We start from the raw sequence: 26,963 nt of genomic DNA on the forward strand, positions 1-26,963 counted from the left end.
AGTGGTTTGTGACTCATGTACCAACACCCTCGACACTAAATCATATTCAATTGTGAGCCATTACAAAACTCTTGCCGATTTTACATCAAACAGAGTTTAAGATGAGAGGGAAGGATGCGTTTTGAAGCCTCTCCATTCAAATGCCAACCTTACCTACTCGCAGTTTTTACAAACGAGGCTCTGTGGACCGAACACGAGCGGTATAACATCGACAGGTCGAGCAGTTCAACACTCTAGGGCTAACCTGAACACAGAGTGTTCCAAACTCACGACCTCAATCTGGAGGCTCAACAGGCGACATACTAAATAGCTTGAACAAACAAAACAACGTCATCTGAGACATTATGCACATGGTTTCATAAAGTTTAAAATGCAGAAGTCTTGCAGCGCGCAAGTATAACTATTGAGACTCAAGTAATGAGGTCCCGACTCAGATGGAGTGGCCACATTCTGAGGATGCAAGACACGAGACTCCACTAAAAAGCTCTGTGTGGCGAATTCACAGAGAGAGCTCGGAAAACAGGAGGCCAATATAAGCGGTTCAAGGATATACTGCATCAATCCTTGAAATCAGTTAATGCCAATCATAACTGGGAACAACTAGCGTTAGACAGATCATAGTGGAGGTCTCTGGTCCACAGTTATAAGGAGAAATACTCAGATCTGGTCAGTTGCTATCCATGCCCGCAGTGTGGAAGGATCTGTGGGTCACGGGTGAGTTTTTTCAGACACAGGAGGGCACACAGTCGCAAGTAGCCCTAAGGAATTGTTGGTTTGATCGCACCGACAGTTTTTTTTTTTGGAGTCGTTTTGAAGATATATTCTTGGTAACGGGATACAGCAATAAATGAATAAATGAACAGAATTTCAGATGGCACGGTGGTCAAAATCATCTGCAGGGTATGTACAAGATGGAATTTGTACAGGTGGAAAGTATGGCGCTTCGAAATGTTCAAAATGCTACGTTGAGAACCAGATTCTGTTGCAAGTTGCCTCGTGCTCGATCTTGGATTGAGAGCTACCGGACCAAGAACTGTCACATTCACCCCTTCATTCATTTTTACATTTCGCTCTTTACTACACACTGAACCAGTTTATCGGAACTTTGCCATGAACTCGAATACGTACTTTCGATTTACATTTCCATACAAATGAAGCTGATTAAATAGTTCAGCCGTTCTCTTAGCTTAGCACATAAGTTATTTTCGAAAGAAGTGATAACATTTCCAACCTCTCTGTAATCGTGTAAACCATGAAAGAAATTAAGTAAAATGAAAATCGTGGTTTCATTGTTATTTGATTGCAATTAACGGCTGGAGGACACAAGAATAATCTTTATTAGATATACCAAAAAAGGAATTATCAACAGTTCTATTCCGAACACGAGGTAAATCGAGTGCCGATATTTGTAGCAGGAAATGAAAACTCTTCGCCTATAAATGTCGAAGTTACAGAAACAAGTACCAAATACAGAAGTTCGAAATAAAAGAATATGACATCTTTGAGAAAAATTTATGCAAGATCACGAATCAGGAAATATTCTTAGGTGATTCGAGGAAAAACCATTAATTATTGAATTTTATTAAATAATTTTTCATATTAGAAAGCTTAAGTGATGTGCTTACAAATGATGTATCACATGGCCAATTTTTCCCTATTGAAAATTCGAGAGGGATAACCACCCCGCTTAGGAGATGGCTGTTTCACTCCTTAAATGTCTTAGAACCCATAGTTTTTTCACAATTATAAGAAAATATTCTGTAATATTATGAACATCCATTAATTAGTCAAATTCAATCCGATTTTCGAAAAAAGTACAAAAATATTTAGAAATCTGACTTCATAAGCTTTCATAATATGAGGTATCACACAACCTATCTTCCCTATACAAAATTTGAGGGTTGCAGCTGCCACGTTCAAGGGAAGGCTATTTTACTAATAAATAATTATGAAACAAAAAGTGTCTCCTTCAAACAAAAATCGCCGGTCTCAAGGAATGTGGCCAATTCGCCGCATTCTGTTTCGTTTTCAAATGGCCCTCCTAAAGTTCACAGTGACTTATACCCTTACACCTGCGAACAAGATATTGAAAACAGAAACTCATGAAATAATCCAACATCTACACACAGCGTGATGTACGATTCACGAATGAATACAGTGTTGCCGAAAACACGGAAGACCAAAGTACGGTGACTCAAAAAATTTTGTATAATCGAGGAGGACCGATCCTATGTAGAACGCTCAAAAATATACAACTCAATATATGCGTGAAAGCGCCCTCCTGATCCAACGCGGCAACTGCCGCAACTAAAGTATTCAAAATCGACAAAAATCAGCTCTAAGTCGTACCGCTGAAATTTTGCCAGATGGTTGCCTATGCTATGAGGAACCATTTAACTCGCGATGAAAAAAAGAAAGAAAGTCGATTTTTTTGAATATATGTATATATATATATATATATATATATATATATATATATATATATATATATATATATATATATATATATATATATATACAAGAAAAACATCGCCATGGCATGGATAGATTACCAGAAGGCATTTGACTCTGTGCCCCACACTTGGCTGTTAGAAATCTTGAAGATATACAAGGTAAACCCACAGGTGATTTCATTGTTCCGCTCCCTAATGTCAACGTGGCGTACCTCACTTATACTTGAAGGAACATCAACTTCGTACAAAACAGCCTCAATAAATATCAGAAAAGGTATATTCCAAGGTGATAGCTTCAGTCCATTGTGGTTCTGTCTCGCCTTAAATCCGTTAAGCGGCATGTTAAACAGATCGTCCTACGGATACTCATTAGACCAGAGTAGAAAGCTCACTCATCTTTTCTATGTGGACGATCTTAAATTGTTCGCTAGAGGCAGACAGCAGTTGGAGGGGGAAATAGAGCTGGTGAGAAAGTTCAGCGGAGACATTGGGATGAATTTCGGGCTGGATAAATGTGCGACGGTCGCTGTGATGAGAGGGAAACTAGATCGTGAAGAAAATATGGTGTTGATAGACGGACAAGTGATACCAGCTTTAGGGGCAGAAGAGAGGTATAAATATCTTGGTGTCCAGGAGACATATGAAATTAGACAAAGGGAGAATAAGGAAGAAGTCGAAAGAGAGCTGTTCACTAGGATAAAAAAAGTCTTAAACACACAACTGTCAGCCAAGAACAAGATGACCGCTATCAATACCTGGGCAATACCGGCTTTCATATATACTGCTGGAGTACTCACCTGGTCTCGGACGGATCTGGAAAGACTAGACAGGAGAACTAGGACCACCTTGACACAGTATGGTTTGCTGCACCCAAATTCAGCTATTGAAAGGCTGTATATTCCACGTAGAGAGTCGGGGCGAGGACTGAGCTCACTGGAGAACGTCTATCTGAAAGAAGAAAGCAGAATTAAAACCTTTTTTCTGCAGAGCAACTTACCGGTACACCAGTGGGTAACTAGCCAGCGCTATGTGTCCACGCCGGCAGGAAACGACGATGAGCAGGAACCTGAAATAGAGAACATGGTTGAAAAATGGAAGGAAAAATGGAGATCAAAGCCCTTACATGGACGGTTCTACGCCAGCCTGCAGCAGCCAGAAGTCGACTTGCCCAGCACGAACACCTACCTCACTCAGGGTTACCTCTATCCTCAGACTGAGGGGACCCTGATGGCAATACAGGATCAAGTTGTTCCTACACGAGCCTACGCGAAACACATAATGAAACAAAACATCGAAAACACAAAATGCAGGCTCTGCAACAACGTTGAGGAAACTGTGCAACATTTGTCATCTGGATGCTCGACTATAGCTAACACCAAATACTTGTCTCGCCATAACAACATGGGCAAAGTTGTACACCAGTTTATGTGTCTCAGAGAACGGCTTCTCCAAGAATTCGTCCCTCATCACATCTACGAACCGACGGCTGTCCGGGAAAACCAAGATATCAAGATCTATTGGAACAAACATAAGAAGTCGGCGATCATCATAGACTTCGCGGTGCCGTTAGACCAAAACCTCGCTAAAGCCTACGGAGAGAAGATCGCCAAATACGAATTGCTATCAAGACAGATGAAGCGAACTTTTGAACTGGAAAAAGTAGAAATAAAGCCATTGGTGATCAGCTGCAATGGTCTGGTGCATAAGAAAACCGTTGAGCACTTGAGAGAGATGGATCTGCCTTCAAACACCATAACTTGGATGCAGAAGGCCGTAATATTGGCAACTGTCAGCATCATACGACAAGTGATATTCCCACACTGATCAGTCGGATTGCTCTTGGCGTTTTTTCCCGAGCAATCCGAAAGGCACCACATTCTGTGTGAAATTAAAAAAAAAAATATATATATATATATAAAACAAAAAAGAAGCATCGATAAAGAAAGATCCGTTAAATATCTGCAATCTGGATACCTGTTTCCGACGACGGAGGGTAGACTGGCGGCAATCCAGGATCAGGTAGTCGCCACTAGATCATACCAGAAGAACATATTGGGAAGAAATCTTACCGGTGACAGGTGTCGTAAATGCTCTCGTGCACCGGAGACGATACAACATGTCACGTCGTCTTGCCCTGTCCTCGCTCCAAGAGAGTACACCGACCGTCATAATGCTATGGCGAAGGTTTTCCATCGAGCCATCTCCCTGAAATATGGATTAATTAACACAAGTAAGAAAATACACGAATACTTACCAAGAGAGATTCAGGAAAACGATGAGGTGAAAGTATACTGGGACCATCCACTCACTACTGATAGGCCATTAGCACACAACCGGCCTGACATTGTTGTCTTCAAGAAAAGAGAAGCCAAAGCCATTATAGTTGATATCACCGTTCCGGCCGATGACAATGCAGAAAAAGCGTATACTGAGAAGGTGGTGAAGTATCAGGATCTGGCTTTTGAGCTGAAGGAACTCTATAGACTTGCCAACATAACAATACTTCCACTGGTGATCACGACAGGTGGCCTGATTGAGGTTCATCTCATGGAAAACACGACTAGGCTCGGGCTTGAAGAGAGATTGATCGAAGATGCGCAAAAGGAGGTGATTCTGTGGACCACCAGGATTGTTCGAAGATTCTTGATGAGCGAATGAGAAATGTCTTGTTCTTAAGGAACCGGCATCATCATGGCCAAACCCTATAAAGGTGAAAAAAAAAAAAAAAAATATATATATATATATATATATGCAAAGGTTTGCCAGTCAGTTTTTGCATTTTACTTTCTGCAGAGTGTTCGACGGTTTCCAAGTGGTCCTGTTGTAGCTTTAACGGTGTAGAAGCATCAGCAACACAAACTACTTGATGGAGTTCTGATGAAGTAGCCTTGCTCAGAAAATATTTTCGAATTTCCTGGGTCATACGGTTGGACAAATCAACAATTCCTCTACCCCCAAGATGTCGTGGCAGCTCGGTCCGTTCTATTGAGCTTTTGGGGTGATGTTTATTGTGTTTAGTCAGCATCGTCCTTATTTTTCTCTGTAAGGCTGCTAAATCGGTGGTGGTCCAAGAGATGATACCGAATGAGTAGCTCAGCGCCGAGCAAGCGTAGGTATTGATAGCTTTTATCAGATTCTTGCTGTTAAGGCCAGTTCTCATTATCCTTCTCAATCTTCGGGTGAACTCCTCCGTTAGTTCTTTCTTCATCTGGCTCTGATTGATTTTTCTTGCCTGTTTTATTCCCAGATACTTGTCTCCTTCCTTTAATGCTTCAATTTCTGCACCTTCCTTGAGTTTGAATGTACCATCTTCTATTTTCCCTCTCGTTATGTTCAGCAGTCGACATTTTTCTAGTCCAAACTTCATTTTGATGACTTCCGAGAATCCTTCCACCCTTTTCAGCATCAGTTGCATTTGCCTCTTGGTAGATACGAAGAGTTTCAAATCGTCCATGTAAAGAAGATGATTCAGTTTCATCATAGTTCTACTGCCGCTTTTGATGGTAAATCCGTAGTCCGTAGAGTTCAATCTATGAGACAAGGGATTCAGAGCCATGCAGAACCACAGAGGGCTCAGCGAATTCCCTTGGAAAATTCCGCGTCTTATTGGAATTGGTCTTGTTGTAATGGAGCCATCTGCTGCTTTTATTTGAAGACTAGTACGCCAGGTTGACATAGCGTTTTTCAGGAACTTAACAATATTAGGATCCACCTTGTAAATGTTCAAGATAGTCAAGAGCCATTCGTGAGGTATGGAATCGAATGCTTTCTTGTAGTCTATGTACGCAGCGTAAAGATTCCTTCGCTTGGAGAACGCTTGATTGCAGATAACTGAATCAATTATTAGCTGTTCTTTGCACCCTAGGCTCTTTTTGGTGCATCCTTTCTGTTGCATGGCGATGATGTTATTCCTTTCGCCATGGTTGTGAATTCGATTTGAAATGCACGATGTGATTAATTTGTACATCGTTGGAAGACATGTGATTGGTCGGTATTTGGATGGGTCTTCTGTATTCCTTTGGTCTTTAGGTAACAGGTACGTTGTGCCATGTGTAAGGAATACTGGCATTCTTTCAGGATTTTCAATGACATCATTTATTGCGGAGGTCAATTTGTCATGCATGATCCAAAGGTTCTTGATCCAGAAGTTCTGTTATCCATCAGGCCCAGGAGTTTTCCAGTTGTGTAGTCCTCTGATAGCTGATTTTACTTCTTCAATTGTGATCATGTCATGTTGCATCGGCTCATATTTTATGGCTTCAGACTTTTCATCTTCAATCCATCCGGTATCTCCATTGAAATGAGGTTTCGTTGATAATTGTTCGGTCCAGAATTGTTCAATGGCTTCCTTTGGTGGTAACTTTCCATTTCCTCCATCAGACGATGTGAGTGACAGGTAGAAAGTTTCTTTCGACTTTTCGAATGAATTATTGTCTCTTTTCCGGCTATAATTGCTTTTATATCTTCTCAGGCGATCTGCATACAGACTTAGCTTTTGCTTCAGAGTGTCGAGGCAAGTGGTGAGCTGTAGCATTCCCTGTCTCTCGTTCTGTGTGTGTTCTGTTTCTATCCATGATTTCTTTGGCAGCTTTCACAACCTTCCTTCCGCGATTCCCGTTCAAGTACTCCGTTAATCGTCCAATGTCTCTTCTTAGTCTCTCTGTTTTGTGTTGAAGACGTTTCTGCCATGGTGGCGCATATAATTTGTTTTATTTTGGACCATCGTTGTTCGTTCGGCGAATTTTTGCTCCTATGGTTTTAGCCGTCGTTAGCGCTGCACAGTAAAAAACTAGATGAAGATATTCCAATGAACTTCCATTCTGTAGGTACTCAGGTAAAACGTCCTTATTCAAGATGTCGATTATGAGTGACAGTTTCTTGGATGTATTGAGTCGGGGAGGTGCTATTCGATGAAGAGGATCTGTTCCTTCCAGTTCGGCAAAGCATCTCCTCATCTCAGAGTCAACTTGTCGGTGGAGCTCTTCCCTATCGTCCTGGTGTTCTGCCTCACTTGGGTTGCAAGATGGACTTTCAGCGTCAATTTTTTCTGGCTGTTGTTGCCCAGGCATGTGAATCTCATCAGAGGTGTTGGTGTCGCTCTCTGTTACTGGCGGACGCTGAAGTTCTTGTTTAATTGCGTCGATTCTGGCCATTGGTATTAGTTTATTTCTCAGAATTACGCGGAACTGGTCTGCCACCCGTTGTTCAGTGACATTGAGATTTGGGTAGGCGTTGCAGAATTCCTCATGGAGCCTTTTCCTATAGTTGTTCGTGTTCTGCCCTAGTCCCGTGATGGAGTTATATATGCGCACAATAGTTTCATTCATGGACGTTGTCCACTTCAGACGCTTTCTAACTAACCCCGCTTGGGTGAGCACTGGCTGGATATTCTGCGCAGCACCTTCAGCGGTTTGAGTCGGCAATTGAATTGGACTCGTTGGTTGCTGTTGTTGCTTTGGAGCTGTAGCTTTTTTTGCAGCAGGAGCCCGCTTCCTCAAAATCCTGCCACCGACGTCCCGCATGCTGTCATGTCCAGCGCCGGCTCCAGACATGCCCTGACGATCCGCAGGTAGCGACTTGTTTCCGAGGCTTCTCGTAATCACCATTTTCATGGGTTTGTGCTCCCCTTTCTCGGTTTGGGTGAGGGGTAGAGAAATGAGAGCAGAAAGAGCACCCCTATAAAGGATGTGAAAGAGAGAGGAAAAAGGAATAGGACTGCGGACAGCAGGCGTGGCTGGCTGCACCGTCTACGTCGTTACGATGGCTACTTGGCAGGCCACACATTATTATTATTATTATGACTGTAGCCTAGCGGCTTTCACACTCCTCTCCAGAGGAAAATTCACTTATCCCAGATATCTCAGATATCAAAAGGATTAAGCTCTGGTGGAGCCCTTTCCAGGTTTTCGGGCTCGTGGTGGTGGTCGGGTCCGGGTCGCTCCTCGGCTCCCTGCTGTAGGTTGGATTCCTGCTCCACCCGCACTTCCTGTCGGAGCAGACGGTGTTCCTCTGCATTCCCCATATACTTGCGTACAGTTCTCGCCGTTCCGAGCAGTACTGCCTTCTGCATGACTTTATAAATATTTTCGTCCAACTGAAGTTTTCTCAAGTTCTCTAGTAGTTTCTTCGGTATCAGGCCTGTAGATGAAATGACAATAGGGATGGTCTTTATATCTTTCAGCTTCCACTGTCTTCTGGTTTGTTCCTCGAGATCTCTGTATTTTGAAATTTTTCCAGTGTGTCTATCTAGAAGATTGTTATTATTTGGAATTGCCACGTCGATGAATAGTGCTGTGTCCTCATCCTTATTGAGCAATATGAGGTCTGGTCTATTGTGGGTTATTTTCCGGTCTGTGAGAACAGTGCGATCCCAGTAGAGCTTGTGATGTTCGTTTTCCAGCACAGCATCTGGATGGTAATTGTAATAAGGAACCCTTTTCGAAGTTAGAAGTTGGTGTTTTAGTGCCAATTCTTGGTGAAGAATCTTGGCAACAGCATCATGTCTATTTTTGTACTCCGTGCCCGCGAACTTCTGACATCCCCCGGTGATGTGCTGGATAGTTTCATGTGTCGCACAGCCATAACGACAGCTATCGTCCGCCACTGAGGCATCCTTGGCGATGTATCTCATGTAATTTCTTGTTGGAATCACCTGATCCTGGATGGCGAGCATGAAGCCCTCTGTCTCAGGAAACAACCTTCCGGAAGTCAACCAGTAGTTCGACGCAGATATGTCGACGTAATCATGATTGACCTCATTCTGGTGCCTCCCATGCAAAAATTTGCCAATCAGTTTCTGCATTTTACTTTCTGCAGAGTGTTCGACGGTTTCCAGGTGATCCTGGTGTAGCTTTAACGGTGTAGAAGTATCAGCAACACAAACTACTCGATGGAGTTCTGACGAAGCTGCCTTGCTCAAGAAATAGTTTCGGAGTCCTTCAATTTCCTGGGACATACGGTTGGACAAATCAACAATTCCTCTATCCCCAAGATAATATTATATATTATTATTATCAAGGAATCGAGCATTACAATTTTCGTTTAATCTGTTGTCAACGGCAGTGCAATTCGAAGTATTTTTGGCCTTTTGATTTTCATGGATGTGAAGAACAAAAATATCACACACCTTTCAAAAATTTCAAGAAACAATCACGTCCTTCGAAGTACCTTTGACCAATATTTGCAACAATACTACTGAGAGAGGGCACAGAATATGACGGGCGGAATCTGGTATCGTAGGCATATTTAATGGATCATATCTCGGGAAAAACGGCATATTGTTATGTGAACAGCTGTTTCCCACTATGTAACTATGAATAGCAGCGTTAGCAACCGACCATAAAGTTGCCTACAGATTACTCTGTCGTGACGTGGGCCCATGTCATAATGCGCATGATTCAAATTTCTGAAATAGAATTTTGTATGGAAAATCCTACTTCAGATTTTTGAATCAACAGTCAGAGTAATCTGTAGCTACCTTCAGTGACATTCAGCACCATCAATGCAAATTTTAAAAGCTCAATCACAGTTTCATTATTCACATACATAGTGTTATGTGAACATGTGTTTTCCACTATAAAACTATGAGTTAGCATCCGACTAAAGGTGCCTACAGATTACCCTGACGTGACGTGGGCCCATGTCATAATGTGCATGATTTAAAAATCGTATGTTAGATTTTTGAATCGTGCGCATTATGACGGGGGCCCACGTCACGACAGAGTAATCTGTTGGCAACTTTATGGTCGGTTTATTTTACTTTTCTAGGGTCATGTTCGATGTCAAAATCGAAATAAAGTTTATCACTTGTGAAAATGTGTATTTTTATTATTGGCCCGCCTAGGTAATTTTTCATTTTATCTGGCCCTCACATCAAAAAGTTTGCCCATGCCTGAGTTATACCATATTCGGTCTTCAAAATAGTCATTTACAATGATAAAATGTTTCAAAATTGATAATACCCAAATATGGATGGAAAAACTACTAAAACTAAAAATTAAAACTTGATCTTCAAAATGAATCTTTTTTTCTATGGACAACTAGTTGTGTGAATAAAAACAAAGAAAGATATCGCGGGGTGTCAGATCTGGAGATCTAGCAGTCTAATGTTAGGCTCCTACCCTTCTAATGAAATGATCTGAAATACTGATAAATACTTTTTCTACAAGCGTGCGCGTTCAACCTTTTTCCCGCACGCATTTCAAGTTGCAAAGAGTCACTTTTCCAAAACGTGCGGGAAAAACGCCTGCTATTTCTTTCCCGCACGCAAATGCGTGCGGGAATGGATTAGCAGGGGTTTTTCCCGCACGCAAATCTTATAGAATAAATTAAATTCTATCATGTCTCTATGCACCGAACTTCAACGATGAGTAACCCATGGTAACGACATGCGGAATTACGTCTGTCATTTTATATGAATTAATCAAATGAGATATGATCTGTATCGTGCAATTGATATATTTATATATTTCAAGCGCTTGTAGAAAAAGTATTGTTCCTAACTCTTGCGGAAAGTGTCTTGCCCGCACGAAACTGAAGCAGAGTTCGGGTAAGCAAGTATCACTTTCCGCACTTGATAGGAAAATAACTATTTTCTGTGCATGAATATCATCAATGTTTCAATAACAAATTGTAATAAGACCAGACCAATCAATAGATTTCCATAGATACAATAATGACGAGTCAGTTCGTATCATTTTTTTTGTCCTCGGCGGAACATGTTTTACGTCGATAATTTCATTTTTACAAATCTTGAAAACCAATTCAAAATGAATGTTGAGAAAACTACTAATGAATATATGTTTGGGTTCATATTATCATCCATGTTATCGAATCAATAAAACTATTATCAGGTATTTGGATTATCTATTTCACCACTCCCTATTCAATCATTACACCGACGTTTCAATCGCCAATCGGACCTTTTTCAAGGATAAATGATCTCAAAGAAGTTGAGTCAAAAATAAAAACTGCACACAAGGTTTCATTAAAAGCGATTTTGAACTCCAGTGAAAATTTTCTCGAAATTTTGTAATGAATCCCAGTCTTCTGAGGAAAATTGGAATTCATTTTAGGGCATTCCTTCCGTTTTACATTTCCGTCTTTGATTTTTGAAAATATTTTAATTCTCGAATATTCCGTACGTTCATTCCGATAGGCAGAGTAAATGTAAAAAAACCGTTAATCTGTGTTTAACTTTGTTTTTCTTGCTTGCCGTTGAAGATTTCGACGTTTTTCTGATGTTGATATGCGATAAACCGGAGCTGACGACGTTTTTCATTCTTGTCGCATTCTGGAATTTTCAGATTTTTATCGTGAGGGGGGATTTGCCTATAAAAGCAAACTTTCCCCCGCGACGGTCACTTTTAACTTTTGCTCGTTTACTTCAGTACTTCGACTTGTGACTTTTCGCTCTTTGATTTCAGTTTTACTGACTTCTGCTTTTGATCTAGCTCTTTTTACTTCAGTTAGTTTTCCGTTTTTCGCCGTTTAAGAATGGTTTTGTGTGTTGCATCAGTGCTATTCAGAATTAATTTTTAGTTTTCTTTTCTTTCTTTTGATTTTCCGCGAGTGCCTGAAACAAAGGAGGTAGGTCCCCGTCTGTACCGTTCAGTTTTTTTGTTAGACCTACACCGGTTACTTCTTTGACTTTGACACTGCTGTACTGTATCGCTTTTTGTTGTATTTTATCGTTCTTTAACCTGTTTCGCGAGTCTGACTTTTCCCTTCGCTATCAGTCATGGTGCGTTATAGCCCTTGGGGTAGCGAATAAAAGTCTCGAATAGATACGCCCTGGTTGTGTTTCATTTCCGGAGAAATACAATTACATCCCGATACCGTATAGCAAGTCCTTAGTATTCGTTCCGTCAGTTCTGGTTGGCGCATTTTATCGAACCTTTGATTTTTCACTGCACCCGGTATAAACTTCGTTATCGCTACCACCCTAGATAACAGCGAACTCTGTCTCCGACTAGCAGCTACTCTGGTAGGTTTGCTATTCTTCCTATTGAAAAGAATAGCTGGCGCTCGAGATTAGTTTTCTCCGAGGTAACCAAGTTACAATTTTCTTTAAAACAAGTCAATAAATATATGTTTCAATAAGTTTTGAAAATAAAATACTGATAAAAAAAAATTATTCCTGAAAAACTGGCATAAACAGGGTGACTTGAAACGTAACAAAAAACACTAGACGTGATTGTATAACTATATTATTTGGGCATGTCCATACCTCTGGCATCTGAAGCATTGACTCCTTTCTCTGAGTGTTGACCAGGTAAAAGGGAATAAACTTTTTGGTTTTATTGGACATTTGGTCATTCTGGACATCTCGGCGTCATGGATTCCTTGGAGTTTTAGATCATTTTGATTATATCTAGGTCAGCATCTATTGGGTGATGCCTTATGACTGCGTAGATCTTCTTCCCTTCCTCCATCTGGTAGGTAAAGTACTCCTTACCAATCTGGTCAAAATATTTCGTAATGTTTCTGTAGTCGTCCACAGTCGAGGCTACGATCCTAATTCCGTCTTTCACGACGGTTGCTCTGTTGTAGCTGAATTTCTTCATGTATAGAGCTTTTGAGATCTCTACCCAATCGGCTGTACCCATCGTCGTGATGAGTGGAATTTTATCTTTTTTTAGGTAACTCCGTCGCTTTTTTTGCGGTCTCTTCGTCTGAAGATAAACTTTCTTTACGCGCGCGTTTTGTGGGCGGCGCGTTCTGGGTTTTTGCAACTTGAGTTGCAAAACTTTTCTTCTTCTCCGGTTCTGGAGCTACTTCCTGTTTGGAGGAATTTTTGGGGACCGCTACCGGCTTTGCAATTTCTGCAAATGTGGGGGATTTCTGTGCCGTAATCTGTTTTGCAATTTCAGCAAAACTAGGGAATTGAGGCTTTATTCTTATTAACTTCCTCTCTCAAGAGGCGTATTTCCCCGACCAACTGAGCCACGGTTTCAGTCAGTTTATTTATTTGAGCCTTCAACTGCCCATTCTCTTCTTTGAGCCTTACAAGCTCCTCTGCTTCTCCATCGCTGAATTCTTCGGTGTCCGTAGCTTCCATGTAGGAGCTCTCATTGTCTGAGACCTCCGACATGGCTTTTTGTCTGTATTGAACTATATGAGGTATTTCTGAATAATAATGAAATATTGGAAATCTCCACTACTATGTTAATATTAAGCTATGTGGCTAAGTTATATATTTTCTATACTCAGAAAAATAAATCGATTCACCAGTGATATCCGTGGAACCATCGATCAATGATCTGGACTCAGACACTGAATACACTGAATTTGAACGAATTTCCGCTCTATAACACATACACTTATAGAACTTACAAAAAAGTTCGGAATTTTCATAGACGGAATCAAAAATTCCGTAGCTACGCTAGTGTGCACTTTCACTTGGACTTTCTCTTCCACTTTCTCTTTTACAACACGTCCGCTCTTGTCGAGTTCTCACACAACAATGAATCTGAATCTGTTTGAGTTCTCCACGAAGCCGTTGCATTCAAATTAAAATCATAACAAACTACGCCGGACAACGCCCCTACCGCCGGAGATCAAGCGAATATAGTCGAAGACGGCACGAAAGAATCGACGTAGAACAGGGGAGCTGTGCCTCCTCTGTTACATTTTACGGGCGAATATGGTACAGTAAGTCAGTTGAATTCTTGTTCGGCTAGTATGTGAGTCCAGAGAACGTATGCGTGAGTTACACTATCGGAAGCAGCAGGCCCAACAGCGTCCGTCCGGATAGGCAGTGTGTGCGTCGAATGTGAAATATTCACATTCGACGCGGCGGACGCGTACGCGGCCGGTGGATGTTGAATGTATGATTGTTATACTGGATTTTTATGAGCGGAGGACCGAAAAATGAACTAATTTTTATCTGAATATCTGGTTTAGGTGTTCGGAAAATTTATATAGAAATCACTTTCTGAAAATGAGGACATGCAGGAAATGAATGTATTTTAGCTCTGAGCTTTATGAGGAGGCTTAGAAATGCTAGGATTCAAACCGCCACTAGACCCGCAATCACTACTCTCCAACTGTTCAGCACAGACTGAATCAAAATTCAGAATTCATCAGAATGAAAAATCAGCAGGGGGACATCTCCTTTTGTACCCACCGGTGGGGGGGTGGAAATCGGAATGTACCCCAGATGCCGAAAATCGGTAGAATACGCGTAGATGAAAACGTATTAACTCTGACTTATCGGTAATAGCGATCAAAAACTCTGTTATCTTCCAATTCAGGATGTTTTTCACCGTATTACATCGTTTTCAAGAACTGAAAAAAGAATAAAAACGGAACAGTTTGGGATACATTCTAATATTTATAAACAACTAGCTGACCCGGCAAACCTAGTTTTGCCATTTAAATTATTTCTAGGGTAGATAATAATAACTAACTCATCGTGATTGCTCGATTGGTCGTAAGAAAAAGGAATTCCTTTTTTTCTGTTCTGTACAATTTTTTTTGGGAATATTTTGTTATATAAACCTTGCCCTAACAATAATAAACACAACAAAAAAAGAATTGTCCAATTTGGTGCGATCGTTTGAACAATAAAGCATTTTGTAGTAAACCATAGATCCTCTTTTATTAATATAGATCTATGTATTTCAGATTGATGTCTCGGCTCCACTAGAGAAGGTTTGTTTGTTGGGTTGTGGGGTACCAACTGGTTATGGCGCAGCTTTGAATACTGCCAAAGTTGAAAAAAACTCAACCTGCGCCGTCTGGGGATTGGGAGCTGTTGGTTTAGCAGTGGGTTTGGGATGTAGAGCGGCTGGAGCGACTAGAATTATAGGAATCGATATAAATCCGAAGAAGTTCGATTTAGGTTAGTACTATATCGATCGAAACAAGCATATTATGATGGCCATTTGCATAAATGTAATGCAAAAACTCGAAAAATTTTTCTAAATATGGTCGGAACTTCATAAACTTTTTGTATAAATCATATCATTTGGATATAACCAAATGGACATTACAAACTAGAATTTAAAAAAATTCGTTTAGGCGAAAACACATTATTAAAACGTTACGCGACCCGACGAAACGTGATGCGTGTTGAGTCGAATCAAATTCTATATATATTGTTTTCTATAGACCAGAATCATACTATGAACACCCGACGCGGCGCCACGCGCAAACAATTCACCCGTTCCAGACGCGTCGCGTTTTAATAATGTGTTTCCGCCTTTTACATTTGTTTTTCGATATTTCAAATGGTTGGCAAAAAATTCTCGTCCATTGCTATCGCATAATAATATTAACCTTTCCTTTAATGAAGGGAGATCTTCATGTAATGCATTCCAAGACCAGAAAGTGCATTAATATGTACTTCAACATATCTTTATATTTCAGCAAAGCAATTTGGATTCACAGAGTTCGTAAACCCTAAAGACTATGAAAAACCTATCGAACAAGTGTTGGTTGAGATGACCGACGGTGGATTAGATTATACATTTGAATGCATCGGCAATGTCGCAACAATGAGGGCGGCATTGGAATCTTGTCATAAAGGATGGGGAGTTTCTACAATTATAGGGGTTGCTGGTGCAGGTCAGGAAATAAGTACAAGGCCTTTTCAGTTGGTTACCGGCAGGACATGGAAGGGAACAGCTTTTGGAGGTACATATAACAATATTTACTTAAAATATCTAGATTATTATGCATTGCTATTATTAAAGAAGACATTGAATAATGACCATATGCACTGTTATTTCAAACGAGATTAATTTCTTAAACGTCTTTTTTCATAGCAATTCTATGCTTAAGGGTCGTGAATGCGGTCTATCGTGGTATACAAACAAGCTCAAAGAGCTAGACTTCTCCGTCAAGTCCTATCTTTTAAAGAAAAAAGATAATGTCAGAGGGAGGGTAATTCTTGAACTCCTCTGGATCCAGCTAGGAAAAAACAAAGGTTGTAATTCTGACTCGTATCTGCCGCCGGGCAGTCACAGAGGATATTTCTCAAGACCTCCTCTAGGCAATGCCTGTAGAGTGTTCTATGCTGAGTTTGTGTAAGTGAACCCTGAGTCTGCAATGTCCCATGAAGAATATAGATCTCAGATTGGTTCTAGAAAATCCTAGCCATTAGTTGGTGTGTTTCCTGTGAGGTACCGATATGGCCCTATGCGCTGCGCCAATACTCTAGGACCTTGTTCCCTGTTCCACCCAGTTGTTAGTTCGTTGCTTATGTCTTCCAGCTAAGGAAGTAAAAATTCTGATAGTTGGTTCCGACCAATAAACGCTGTGGCCGCACTTTTCGATTTTCGAAAGTGCTGGGCCTGATATGGGCTAGATATGTGCTATTTTGTGCCGTTGGCATTTATTTTCAGTTCCATACGGTTCTCAAGAAACTCCACAAAATATATGGAATAGGCCAGCCCAGCCCCTTCAGAATAAAACGGGTTTTTATGGCTGAAATAGATTGTAATGAGTAATGTAATGAGTGGTGCCGTTCGAATTTTATTCCAATTGAATAAGTTATTTGAAAACATATTTTTCCTTGTACCTCGAATGAGTAAGAAGAAACCTCACCAGACACTGCCCAATTGTTTGAAAATTGCTAAAAATCTGTTATATGCAGTCAAAATGAAGCAACATGATATATAATATAATGAGTTATATTATTATTATAAGATTAAATTCAGTTTACTTGAACAGAAAGCTAAAAATTTCCTTCCTCTACGATAAAAACCAAATACTAACCTTAAAAATGAGAAAAACTTGGCAAAAGTCTAGAAATGACCATGACGGCTAATATCCGATATTATAACGATATAATATAGAATATTTATTATTTTCACACGAGTGAAAAAAATTTTCACAAATTTGAGCGTCGAATTTTATGACACTCCACTCGAAATAGAACTTGATTGTTCGATGTTTCGATCTCCATGACACTGGATATTAAGAACGCTAGATCTAGATAATGGTTTCTACCCATTATTAGAGATTATTTTCACGTTACAAATTCCCCCCTTTGTAAAACGGAGAGTTAGGAATCTAATGGTGGTATTCTGCCTTCATCTGTAAGCCAATCTGTAACTTTTCATAAGCTTACAGGAAAATTGCAATTATGGACGGTTTTTAGTGGTCTGTAGCTTACAGGAATCCGTAAATATTTACGATAATTCAAAAGTGACACTGTCAATGAGATAGTGACAGAAAAATTTCCAGAATTGAATTATTTACGAATCTGTCAATCTGAAACTTACAGATCGATCGTACGCTACAGATTCGTAACTTACGAATGAAAAGCAGAATACAACCTTTAGTCTTCACCAAATCCTTCTTTCACATCGTTCACATGCCAAGTTCTACAAGGTTCATTCAATTCATCTACCAATTCATATGTCCAACGACCGAGCTTAGTCTTTTTTTTTACCCTGAATGGGCCAACGTAACGTGGATTTAGTTGAGCTGAGAAGAATTAAGATTTATTTAATAAGGCATGGTTTTTATGCCAAACAATAGCTCCAACCTCAACACGTTGACTGTCCCCATTCTAATTTTTTTTCACCTCCCACGTCCAACACATTTATCCCAAGATAAGGGTTGCTTTTGAGTGATAAAATATATATTCTGTGAAAAAATTAATTCTGCAGCCATTTAAGGAACTGTTCATGTTCAACATTTTCAAGTCCAATGGAAGGCTTGATGCTGATGTTTCTTGAATCATGTATGATTAATTATGATTGAGGTTATCAATACATATTTCTACAAGACGTTCAGCCCATATGAACCGACCACACTGCAGTGTTCATGAAAAGTAACCATATTTATCTTGAACGTCAAATGAATCAATGAATCACATACGACTCATGGACTCCTGGCGAAAATCTTTATGAATCATATGTGATGCATGGGACAGTCAACGTGTTAAATTCCACTGAACGCCTTCGAAGATTATACCTCTTTTCAGTTGTCCTATAAGCTTTTGCTAGTTTATCCTTAGTATTAGTATATGAGGGGTTCAGAGCTGAAGTGAACCAAGTCCATGCAGCCTAGTTTTGAGATTAATGGCTTAGAAATTGTTTATCACCAATGAATTCGAAGGTGACTTCTCTAAATTTTAAAAGGTTAGAATGTAAGCATATACTTGAGGTCATTCTGGGCAACTGTGCGCACTTTTGCCTTTCAAGCCATACCCTGTTTCAAATGTTGAAGCTAGGAAAATAAAAACATATTCATAAGATAGAGAATTTTCTAATATATCTGGAAAACATAAAAAATCAAACAAACAGAAACGTTTTCTTTCCACAAAAAAGAATTCAATAGAGAAAGAGTGCGTTCACATGCCCCGTATTGCGGGTAAGTGTGCGCACCCTCACGGGGTAAGTGAACGCAGTGCTTTGTGAACCACACAATCAAAACAAATTACAAAATAATGTCATCAAAATGTTACAATATCAGAGAAATGCTATTTATTGTCAATACAGAAGCGCCTTTTTAAAAGCAGTGCATTATTGTTCGTTCCTCAATTCTTGGTGAACACAACACTTGATACATTCCCCTGTTGGTGGCTCTTCATATTTTTCTGAACAAATAGGACAATATTGATCAAGTCTTAACCATGAAAATCAACAATGTCATAATTTATTCCTCACTGAACTAATGCCCATATAATGAATCTATGCGCACACTTACCCGCGCACACTTCCCCCAGTAAGCCAAAATTTGAATTGACGTTCTTATAGAGTTGAGCAGCTAAGAGGATGTAAAATTTTTTATAATATATTTAGATTAATATGCCCATGATCGAATAATATATTGTTTAACATTGAGGGACTCGGAACTTGGATCTGGCAGAATTTGCAATGATGCTAAAAATTAACAAGAAAACTAGTGAATTTGATTGATTGCAAATAAAAAGTTAAAGAAACGTGGCACGGCGCACTCCTATGATAAACTAATATGGCGATTCTGCGCCCTTGCTTCACCCAAATGAACCCCTCTTTCATACATTGCATAGTCGAGATATACGCACTGCGCACAATTACCCACTGCGCTCAGTTACCCCGAATGACTCTACATAAGAGATATAATATATATATAAATGAAGAATATATAATATATAAATGAAGAAGTCACTTTTGAATTAATTGGTGATAAACAACTTCTAAGCCATTCATCTCAAAACTAGGCTGTATGGACTTGATTCACTTCAGCTCAGAACCCCTCATATATAAGTTAAAAGTGACCGAAGCGTTTAAGATTTATAGTTTCTTGAACAATATCGACATATTTTTCCCAAACCTGTATATCGTGAAGATATACACGAATGCTCCCGACCGGGATTAATAAAGTATGGAGTATTGCCAGGTCACTTCATGCACCAAAGTACGTATTGCACAACTTGCCGATGGAAGATATAAATCCCATCATATCAAGATAGAGTGATCTTCACGACTCTATTGACCCTTTCTACAGGATTGTGTTGAGGATGATATAAAGGGTAGAACAGTACCTTTACTTTTTATTTAGTCCACAAATCAGTGAAATGCTTCCCTCTGAATTGACTACCATTGTCTGAAATGATATTCTGTGGTACACCAAACGAAAGAAATACATCATTCTCGAGCTGTACGCAGATTTTTATCGTATTCGCAGATCTTAAGGGGAAGGTCAACACGAATTTAGAAAAGTAATCACTCACCACAAAGATGAAATTATAGCCTCTTGTGGAACGTGGCGAAGGACCCATTAAATCGACACTAATCATTTGAAAAGGTTTAGTTATTGTGGGCCGAGTACCCGAAAGTCCAGCTGGTGCTTTTTGAACTGACTCATGCCCGAGATATATTTTACTTTTCTTCACAAAAGTACTTATATTCGAACGCATTTTTGGCCAGTAGTATCTTTCAAACATTTTTTTGAAAGTTTTAAAAACACCAAGGTGATTACTTGTCGGAATACAATGAACCTCTTTTCTTGAATGATACATTCATTCATTCATTGCTGTATCCCGTTACCGGGAATGAATCTACAAAAAGATCAAAACAGGGAACAAAAAAATATGGCGCGAATAGACTTATAATTCTTCAGGGCTAATTGCGATTGTGTGCCCTCCTGTGACTGTAGAGACCCAACCGTGACCTACAGATCCTACCACACTCCGGGCATGGATATTCACCAACCAGATCTGGCCGCCGCTGTATCCTCCTCGGGTCTCCATTATAGGGGAGACTAGGGAGCATTGATACATGGGGAGGCTTGATACAGGCTTATATCCACGGTCTGTAGCCGTTTTCAAAAGTATTATACTAGTGAACACTATTCTTTGGCAGAGGGCATTGCGTGACGTTAATCTGTAAGGCTAACAGTAGTTTGTTTGTGAAATATTCAACAAAGAGTGTTTCGAGGTGAGAAATTGTAAGTTTTTACTCAAGTTACCTAAGGGATTTAAGATCATGCATTAATTATTCGGCATAAACAAACATTTCACTGGGAAATATGCATAAAACTACTCAATTTACAGTTTCATTCGGTTTTCAAAATATATGAGAATAAGATGAAAACATAAATCATTTTAAAAATCACTTTCAGGGAGGTTTGAGACATTTCTCGTGGGGAGGCTTGATACATGTATCAGAGACAAACTCTGCATGTACCATCTTCAAAAAATATTCCGTAGCTAGTTGGATAGGACTACATGAAGGCGTTTTCACCATCCAACATATCAAGGGGATTTTTAACAACTGGAATTTATCCGAACAATCCAGTGTTGCCAATGATAATTTACGGAAAAATCCGAAATATCTGACAAAAAATCCGAAAAAATCCGATGCTTTCGTAACTTAATCCGAAAAAAATCCGCTCGTTCATCGAACAATTAAATAATTAAGAAAACAGATAACACAATTTTCTATTCTCAATATTCCAAAAATTGTTTCAATGTGAAAACAATTTTCACTAGCCTTTTTGAGCTGCGAATATGCTGCCCTCAAGTGGTAACTGAATTTTGCACCAGGTCTAGAATACCGAATACGTTATTTATTTCATTACCTAAACATAAACAAATATTTTTTCAAAAATCCCCATCGATCCTGCTTGTACAGTTTTTTATTTGAGGTCAAAGCTCGCACATTTTCGTTAACCTCAAGAAACTTTGCAGATCGTACAATTCTTTACAAAAAAATATTCTATTCGTGAAAAAGTCGTATTTCAAATTACACGCACATTTTCACTCCACTCCTTGAGTAGTGTACTTGGCATTTTTTTTAACGTGGTTTCTCCAGTTCCCAATAGGAATATTTCAGGATATATTTCGACCAATAAATTATAACGGGACATCTAGTGGACGAAGCCTCTCCTATTGATTTGAATTATTTAATCATCTAGTGGCAAGAGCCTCAATAATTGATTTAAATAATTCAATTCCTTCAGAAATTCTTTGAAACTGTATAACATGAAAAAAATCCGAAAATATCCGAAATATTTTTAAATCCGAAAAAAATCCGCAAGAGCTAAAAAAATCCGCAATTCGGATAAAAATCCGCCGATTGGCAACACTGGAACAATCCCCATATGTTAAACGAGGCCGACTTTTCTTGGGCGGAAGTGACTAACCGACTATTTCCTGATTTTTCTACACCTATGGGTCCAAAGCAATCCAGTATCATTGCTGACCTACCTACTGAGCTAAATAATCCTAGTACATCCAACAGCATACATAGCCGAGGCAGAACAAGAACCAAGAAAATCAAACAAAAGAGATATACGAAAGAAAGAGTATGTAGACCGGGGTATTTCGGACAATGAGGATGACGCGATTGAAGAATATGACTGAGAGGGCGAAGAAGAAGCCTATATATTATATATTGCAATGGTTCATTTTCATCTTTTAGGTCAAACGAATTCTAGATCAGGTGTCAGGTGTGCTCGCAATGGCGCGACGAAGAATTTGCCGGTGTTAGAAAAGGCACAAAAATGTTTATATGTGACATTTGCAAGTGATGCCAATGGAACTTATATTTTCAATTTGTGTTTCATACCTCTCAGTACATCGTATCAATCCTCCCATATGTGGGGAGGCTTGAGACAGTTTGCATGTTTTTGTGTTCAACGTTCTGTACAGAATAAGATGTTTATTTTTTGAGACTTCTATATTTATTTTGTTGAACGATTAATTGAAGAATAATATAATATAAGAAAAGTCCTGTTTCATCATATAATTCAGTTTCCCAAATAAAAATTCCAAAAAACGTATCAACCCTCCCTAGTCTCCCCTAACTGTGTACCAAAGACCTCCACTGTGACCTGTCTAACGCTAGTTGTTCCCAGTTATGATTGGCATTAATTGTCTAAGATCCCACTGCAGAATTACTACGTTCATTACGTACAGAGACAAACACACATTTTCACATACGTTTATGGATAGGAGAATACACTGATAACACCGCAGCCTGTCAAAAGTGGCCGCAAGTAATTTTAATTAAATTAATGTTAATCAATATTCCAAGAGAAATTTCGTTCACTCCGTTTTGAAATGAAATATCATCCACATCGTAACAATGCATGTAAAGAATACTAACATCATCTGTAGCTCCTCTGAGCTGCTAGCGATAAGTGAACAGTCGTCTGCATATTGAAGTTCCGTGATAAACTTGGTACGGGTTTTTGCTCTGAGGCGCTTCAGGTTAAACAGGCCTCCATCAAATCTGAATCTTATCCCAACACCTCTTACGGGCATACTCATGTCAGCAGTTATCGAGACAGCTATGGCGAAAATATTGAACAGTAAAGGCGCTAACACGCAGCCTTGTTTTATTCCTGAGTTGGTTAAGAAATGATCGGTTGCAGAGCCATTATGCTGTATTCTAGCGGTGTTGTTGGTATGAAAGCTTTTACACTGCTAAGAATTTTTCGGGTACTCCAAGACGTTCTATGATTTTCCATAGCGCTCTCCTATTCACCGAGTCGAAGGCCTCATGTTAAGATAACAGTAGGTACAAAAGCGTGAAGGTATTTTGCACGGTAGAGTCCGAGTTGACAAATTAAGTTAAAAAGAGTGTGCGCGCGCAGTCCCTGTCGGAAAAACGAAAAATGATAATAAGATGGCGATTTAAGAGAGAGTCACGAGAAGGTTGATTATTATAATTTGGAAAATAAAGAAAAAATCAAAATCTGGTGTTTCAATATCTTACCGGCCAGACAACTCAAGGAAAGAAATTAAGGAAACAACCCTTTTCACAACATAAAATTTGGTGCATCGGCCGGGAAATTCAGAGGCTCGTGTAGGATATCAGAGATATCGCACATGGCGTCGCTTTGAAGAAGCAAGAATTCACATCTGGGCGGCGTTCGCAGAGAACAATAATTCATTCGACATTCATAAACAATAAAGGAGGAAGAAACACAAATATATTTGGAACAACGGCTAAAGCATCCAAATTGAGGTTTGGGAATATATACATCACAAATAGACGAGAGAACACGCATTACGGAAAATTGGAATCAAGGAATCAAGGCACAGGTCAGTTGGAAAATAACGGAGGACATTCACATTTTCGAGGTTCCAGAGTCTTATTCTTCAGGTGAATAATCGAATTGGAAGGCGAATTTCACGGATCCAGGTTAGAGGTTCTTTTAATTGGAATTTAAAGTTTTGTGTTCATTTATTACATTGAATTTTGGTTTTATTCAACACTATTAGACTTCTATTCAATATTCAATATGACTGATAAATTGGATGAAATTGTTGAAAGATTGAAAAGAAAACGTGCATCATCCAAAGGTACGATCACAAGAATTGAGAATTTTGTTTCCTCAAATAAGGATAAATGTAATGTAGATGTAAATGTAACTCGTGAAACTCTCTTAATTCAGGCTTATGAAAAATATAGTACTATTCAGGAAGAACTTGAAACATTTGATGAAAACGAGGAAAGTGATAGGATACAAGTAGAACAAAAATTTTTGACTATTCTATCAGAGGTTAAGAGAATTCTTTCTAAATTTCAAAGACAGGAACTATCATTCAGTGAAAGTAAGGTTGATAATCTCAAAATTAAGTTACCAAATATTAATATTCCTATTTTTGATGGAAAAGTTACTGAATGGAATTCCTTTAAAGACTTATTCAAGGCATTGGTAGACGATAATATAGAGTTGTGTGACGTGCAAAAGTTCTCTTATTTAAGATCTAGTTTAATGCATGAGCCTTTAAGTATAATAAAGGACTTGCAACTGACGAATGATAATTACAGGGTGGCTCTTGATATTTCACACAAAAGATATGATGATCAATTAACTATTATCAATATGCATTTATCGGGTCTAATAGATGTCCAACAGGTAACGAAATGTGATTTTAGGCAATTACGAGAATTTATTACTAATATCAAGCAAAATTTCAATTCTCTTCAAGCATTGAAATTACCAGTGGACCAATGGGACATTATTCTGGTTTATGTTCTTATTCGCAAATTAGACAATCACACAAGAACTGCATATGAGCTCGAACGGGAAAGTTCATCACTTCCTACGTTCGATGGTTTTATGGGCTTTTTAGAGAAAAGATGTCGCGCATTAGAAAATGTTATATCTCAGGATTCACCTCGGGATTTACGTAGCAAGCAAAGGGTGGCAAATGTAGTTACTTCTGAAACCAAGGTTGAATCTTATAAAAAGGGCTGTAATCAGACTTGCAGTTACTGTTCTGGGTCGAATCATACACTTTATAGTTGCCGAAGGTTCAAATTTGATACTCTTGAAAACAGAAGGGAGTTTGTCAGGAAACAAAAACTTTGTTATAACTGTTTGGGATTTAAACACAGGGTTGCAAATTGTCAATCTAGCGGTTGTAGAATTTGTAATAGGAAACATCATTCACTTCTCTGTCCAACTGGGATGGGCAAATCAGAGGGGGTTGATAAACCATCTCATTTCGATTCGGCTGCTGGTGAGTTTTCGTCTCATCATGTCGGAGTTGACCGGTTCCGGGGTTGTCCTCAAGTGTTGTTGGGGACAACTATCGTGAAGGTGGCTGTGGGGGGGGGACGACCTCACCGCTAGAGTTCTTTTAGATACGGGAAGTCAAATGTCGTTCATTAGAGGGGAATTTGCAAACAAATTAGGCGCTAAAAGAAGGTATGAAATCTATAACATCAGTGGTATATCGGATTCCGTTACTAAAACGTCCGAAATTGTTGATTTAGAATTCAGGGGCATGTCCAGTACCAAATATTTCAAGGTATCATGCATTATTTTAGACAAAATCACATCATGTTTACCGCAATTTAGTATTGATAAAACGCGTATTAAAATACCGGAAGAAGTGCTACTCGCTGATGAGAAATTTTATTGTCCATCTGAAGTGGATGTTTTGATAGGGGCTGATTTGTATTATGATATTGTCTTGAGTGAAACGATAAAGTTGGGCAAGGGTTTACCGACCCTGCAAAATAGTCATTTAGGATGGATCATTGCTGGTCCAGTAAATAATTCCAACAATTACATTTCTTCATTGAAGACCTCTTATATGAGTTTTTGCAGTGTATTTGATGCGGAGAATTTGGAGTTAAATACGTTGTTGCCACGTTTTTGGCAATTGGAGGAGGTAGTAGATAAAAACATTTTATCTGAAGAAGATAAATTATGTGAAAAAGTATTTATCAATTCTGTTAAACGATTAACTGACGGCACTTTCGAATTAGATTATCCCTTTCTACACGAAAACGACGCGAATTCACTCGGTGATTCATTTGGTTCAGCTAAGAGACGATTTTTGGCGCTCGAGCGAAGATTTTGTAGAGATCCAGAATATTATTCGGAATATAAGGCTTTCATTGAGGAATATATTAGTTTGGGTCATGCTAGAATAGTCCAGTTTAATGAAAATAATCCTGTTTCTTATGCTGAGAAAAATTTCCTTCCTCATCATGGAATATTGAAGAAAGAAAGTAAAAGTACTCCATTGAGAGTAGTTTTTGATGCTTCAATGAAAACTTCTTCGGGTAAATCATTGAATGATATCATGCTCAAGGGATACACAGTACAACCCGAATTATTTGATATCTTAATTCGATTTCGAATGTTTAATTATGTTTTCACAACGGATATCAGAAGAATGTACCGAATGATTAAGATTTCGGAAAATCATAAGAAACTGCAAAATATTGTATGGCGTTTTGAACCTGATGAAGAACTGAGTTGTCTAGAGTTGCAAAATGTTACTTATGGAACTAAAAGTGCACCATATTTGGCAACACGATGTCTCAAGAAATTAGCGGACGATGAAAAATGTAGGTTTCCTTTAGCATCCGAAACACTCCTTAAACAATGTTATATAGATGACATTCTGGCGGGGTCACGTGAAATTTCCGAATTGTTAGAATTGAAGCACGAATTGATCGGTTTGTTGGGTTCAGCGGGTTTCAAACTGCATAAGTGGTTTTCAAACGTGAAGGAGATAGTAAGTGAGGGTAATAATTCAGATCAGTTTGAAATAATGGACGAAAATCATTCAAATAAAGTGTTAGGATTAACGTGGAA

General features: G+C 39.1%; 2 protein-coding genes across 2 annotated transcripts in view; both read left to right on the top strand.

Moving 5' to 3' along the window:
- The window catches only part of LOC123307937 (alcohol dehydrogenase class-3), a 92,293-nt gene that overhangs the window by 59,351 nt on the left and 5,979 nt on the right, over positions 1-26,963 (top strand). Inside the window, exons 4-5 of the mRNA XM_044890443.1 lie at positions 15,081-15,297; positions 15,825-16,091. Of these exons, the coding sequence (XP_044746378.1) occupies positions 15,081-15,297; positions 15,825-16,091 (484 nt within the window). The remainder of the gene's footprint in view (positions 1-15,080; positions 15,298-15,824; positions 16,092-26,963) is intronic.
- LOC123307929 lies at positions 23,419-25,640 on the top strand. Its single transcript, XM_044890431.1, has 2 exons — positions 23,419-23,943; positions 23,990-25,640. Exon 2 carries the CDS (start codon positions 24,144-24,146, stop codon positions 25,482-25,484), a length of 1,341 nt encoding a protein of 446 aa, XP_044746366.1. The 5' UTR covers positions 23,419-23,943; positions 23,990-24,143; the 3' UTR covers positions 25,485-25,640.

This window comes from Coccinella septempunctata, chromosome 1 (genome assembly GCF_907165205.1).
Source record: "Coccinella septempunctata chromosome 1, icCocSept1.1, whole genome shotgun sequence".
In the NCBI taxonomy this organism is placed as follows: domain Eukaryota; kingdom Metazoa; phylum Arthropoda; class Insecta; order Coleoptera; family Coccinellidae; genus Coccinella; species Coccinella septempunctata.

Bases quoted from the DNA above. Each gene is read 5' to 3' on its own strand.
- LOC123307929 (XM_044890431.1), top strand. From the start codon at position 24,144: ATGACTGATAAATTGGATGAAATTGTTGAAAGATTGAAAAGAAAACGT.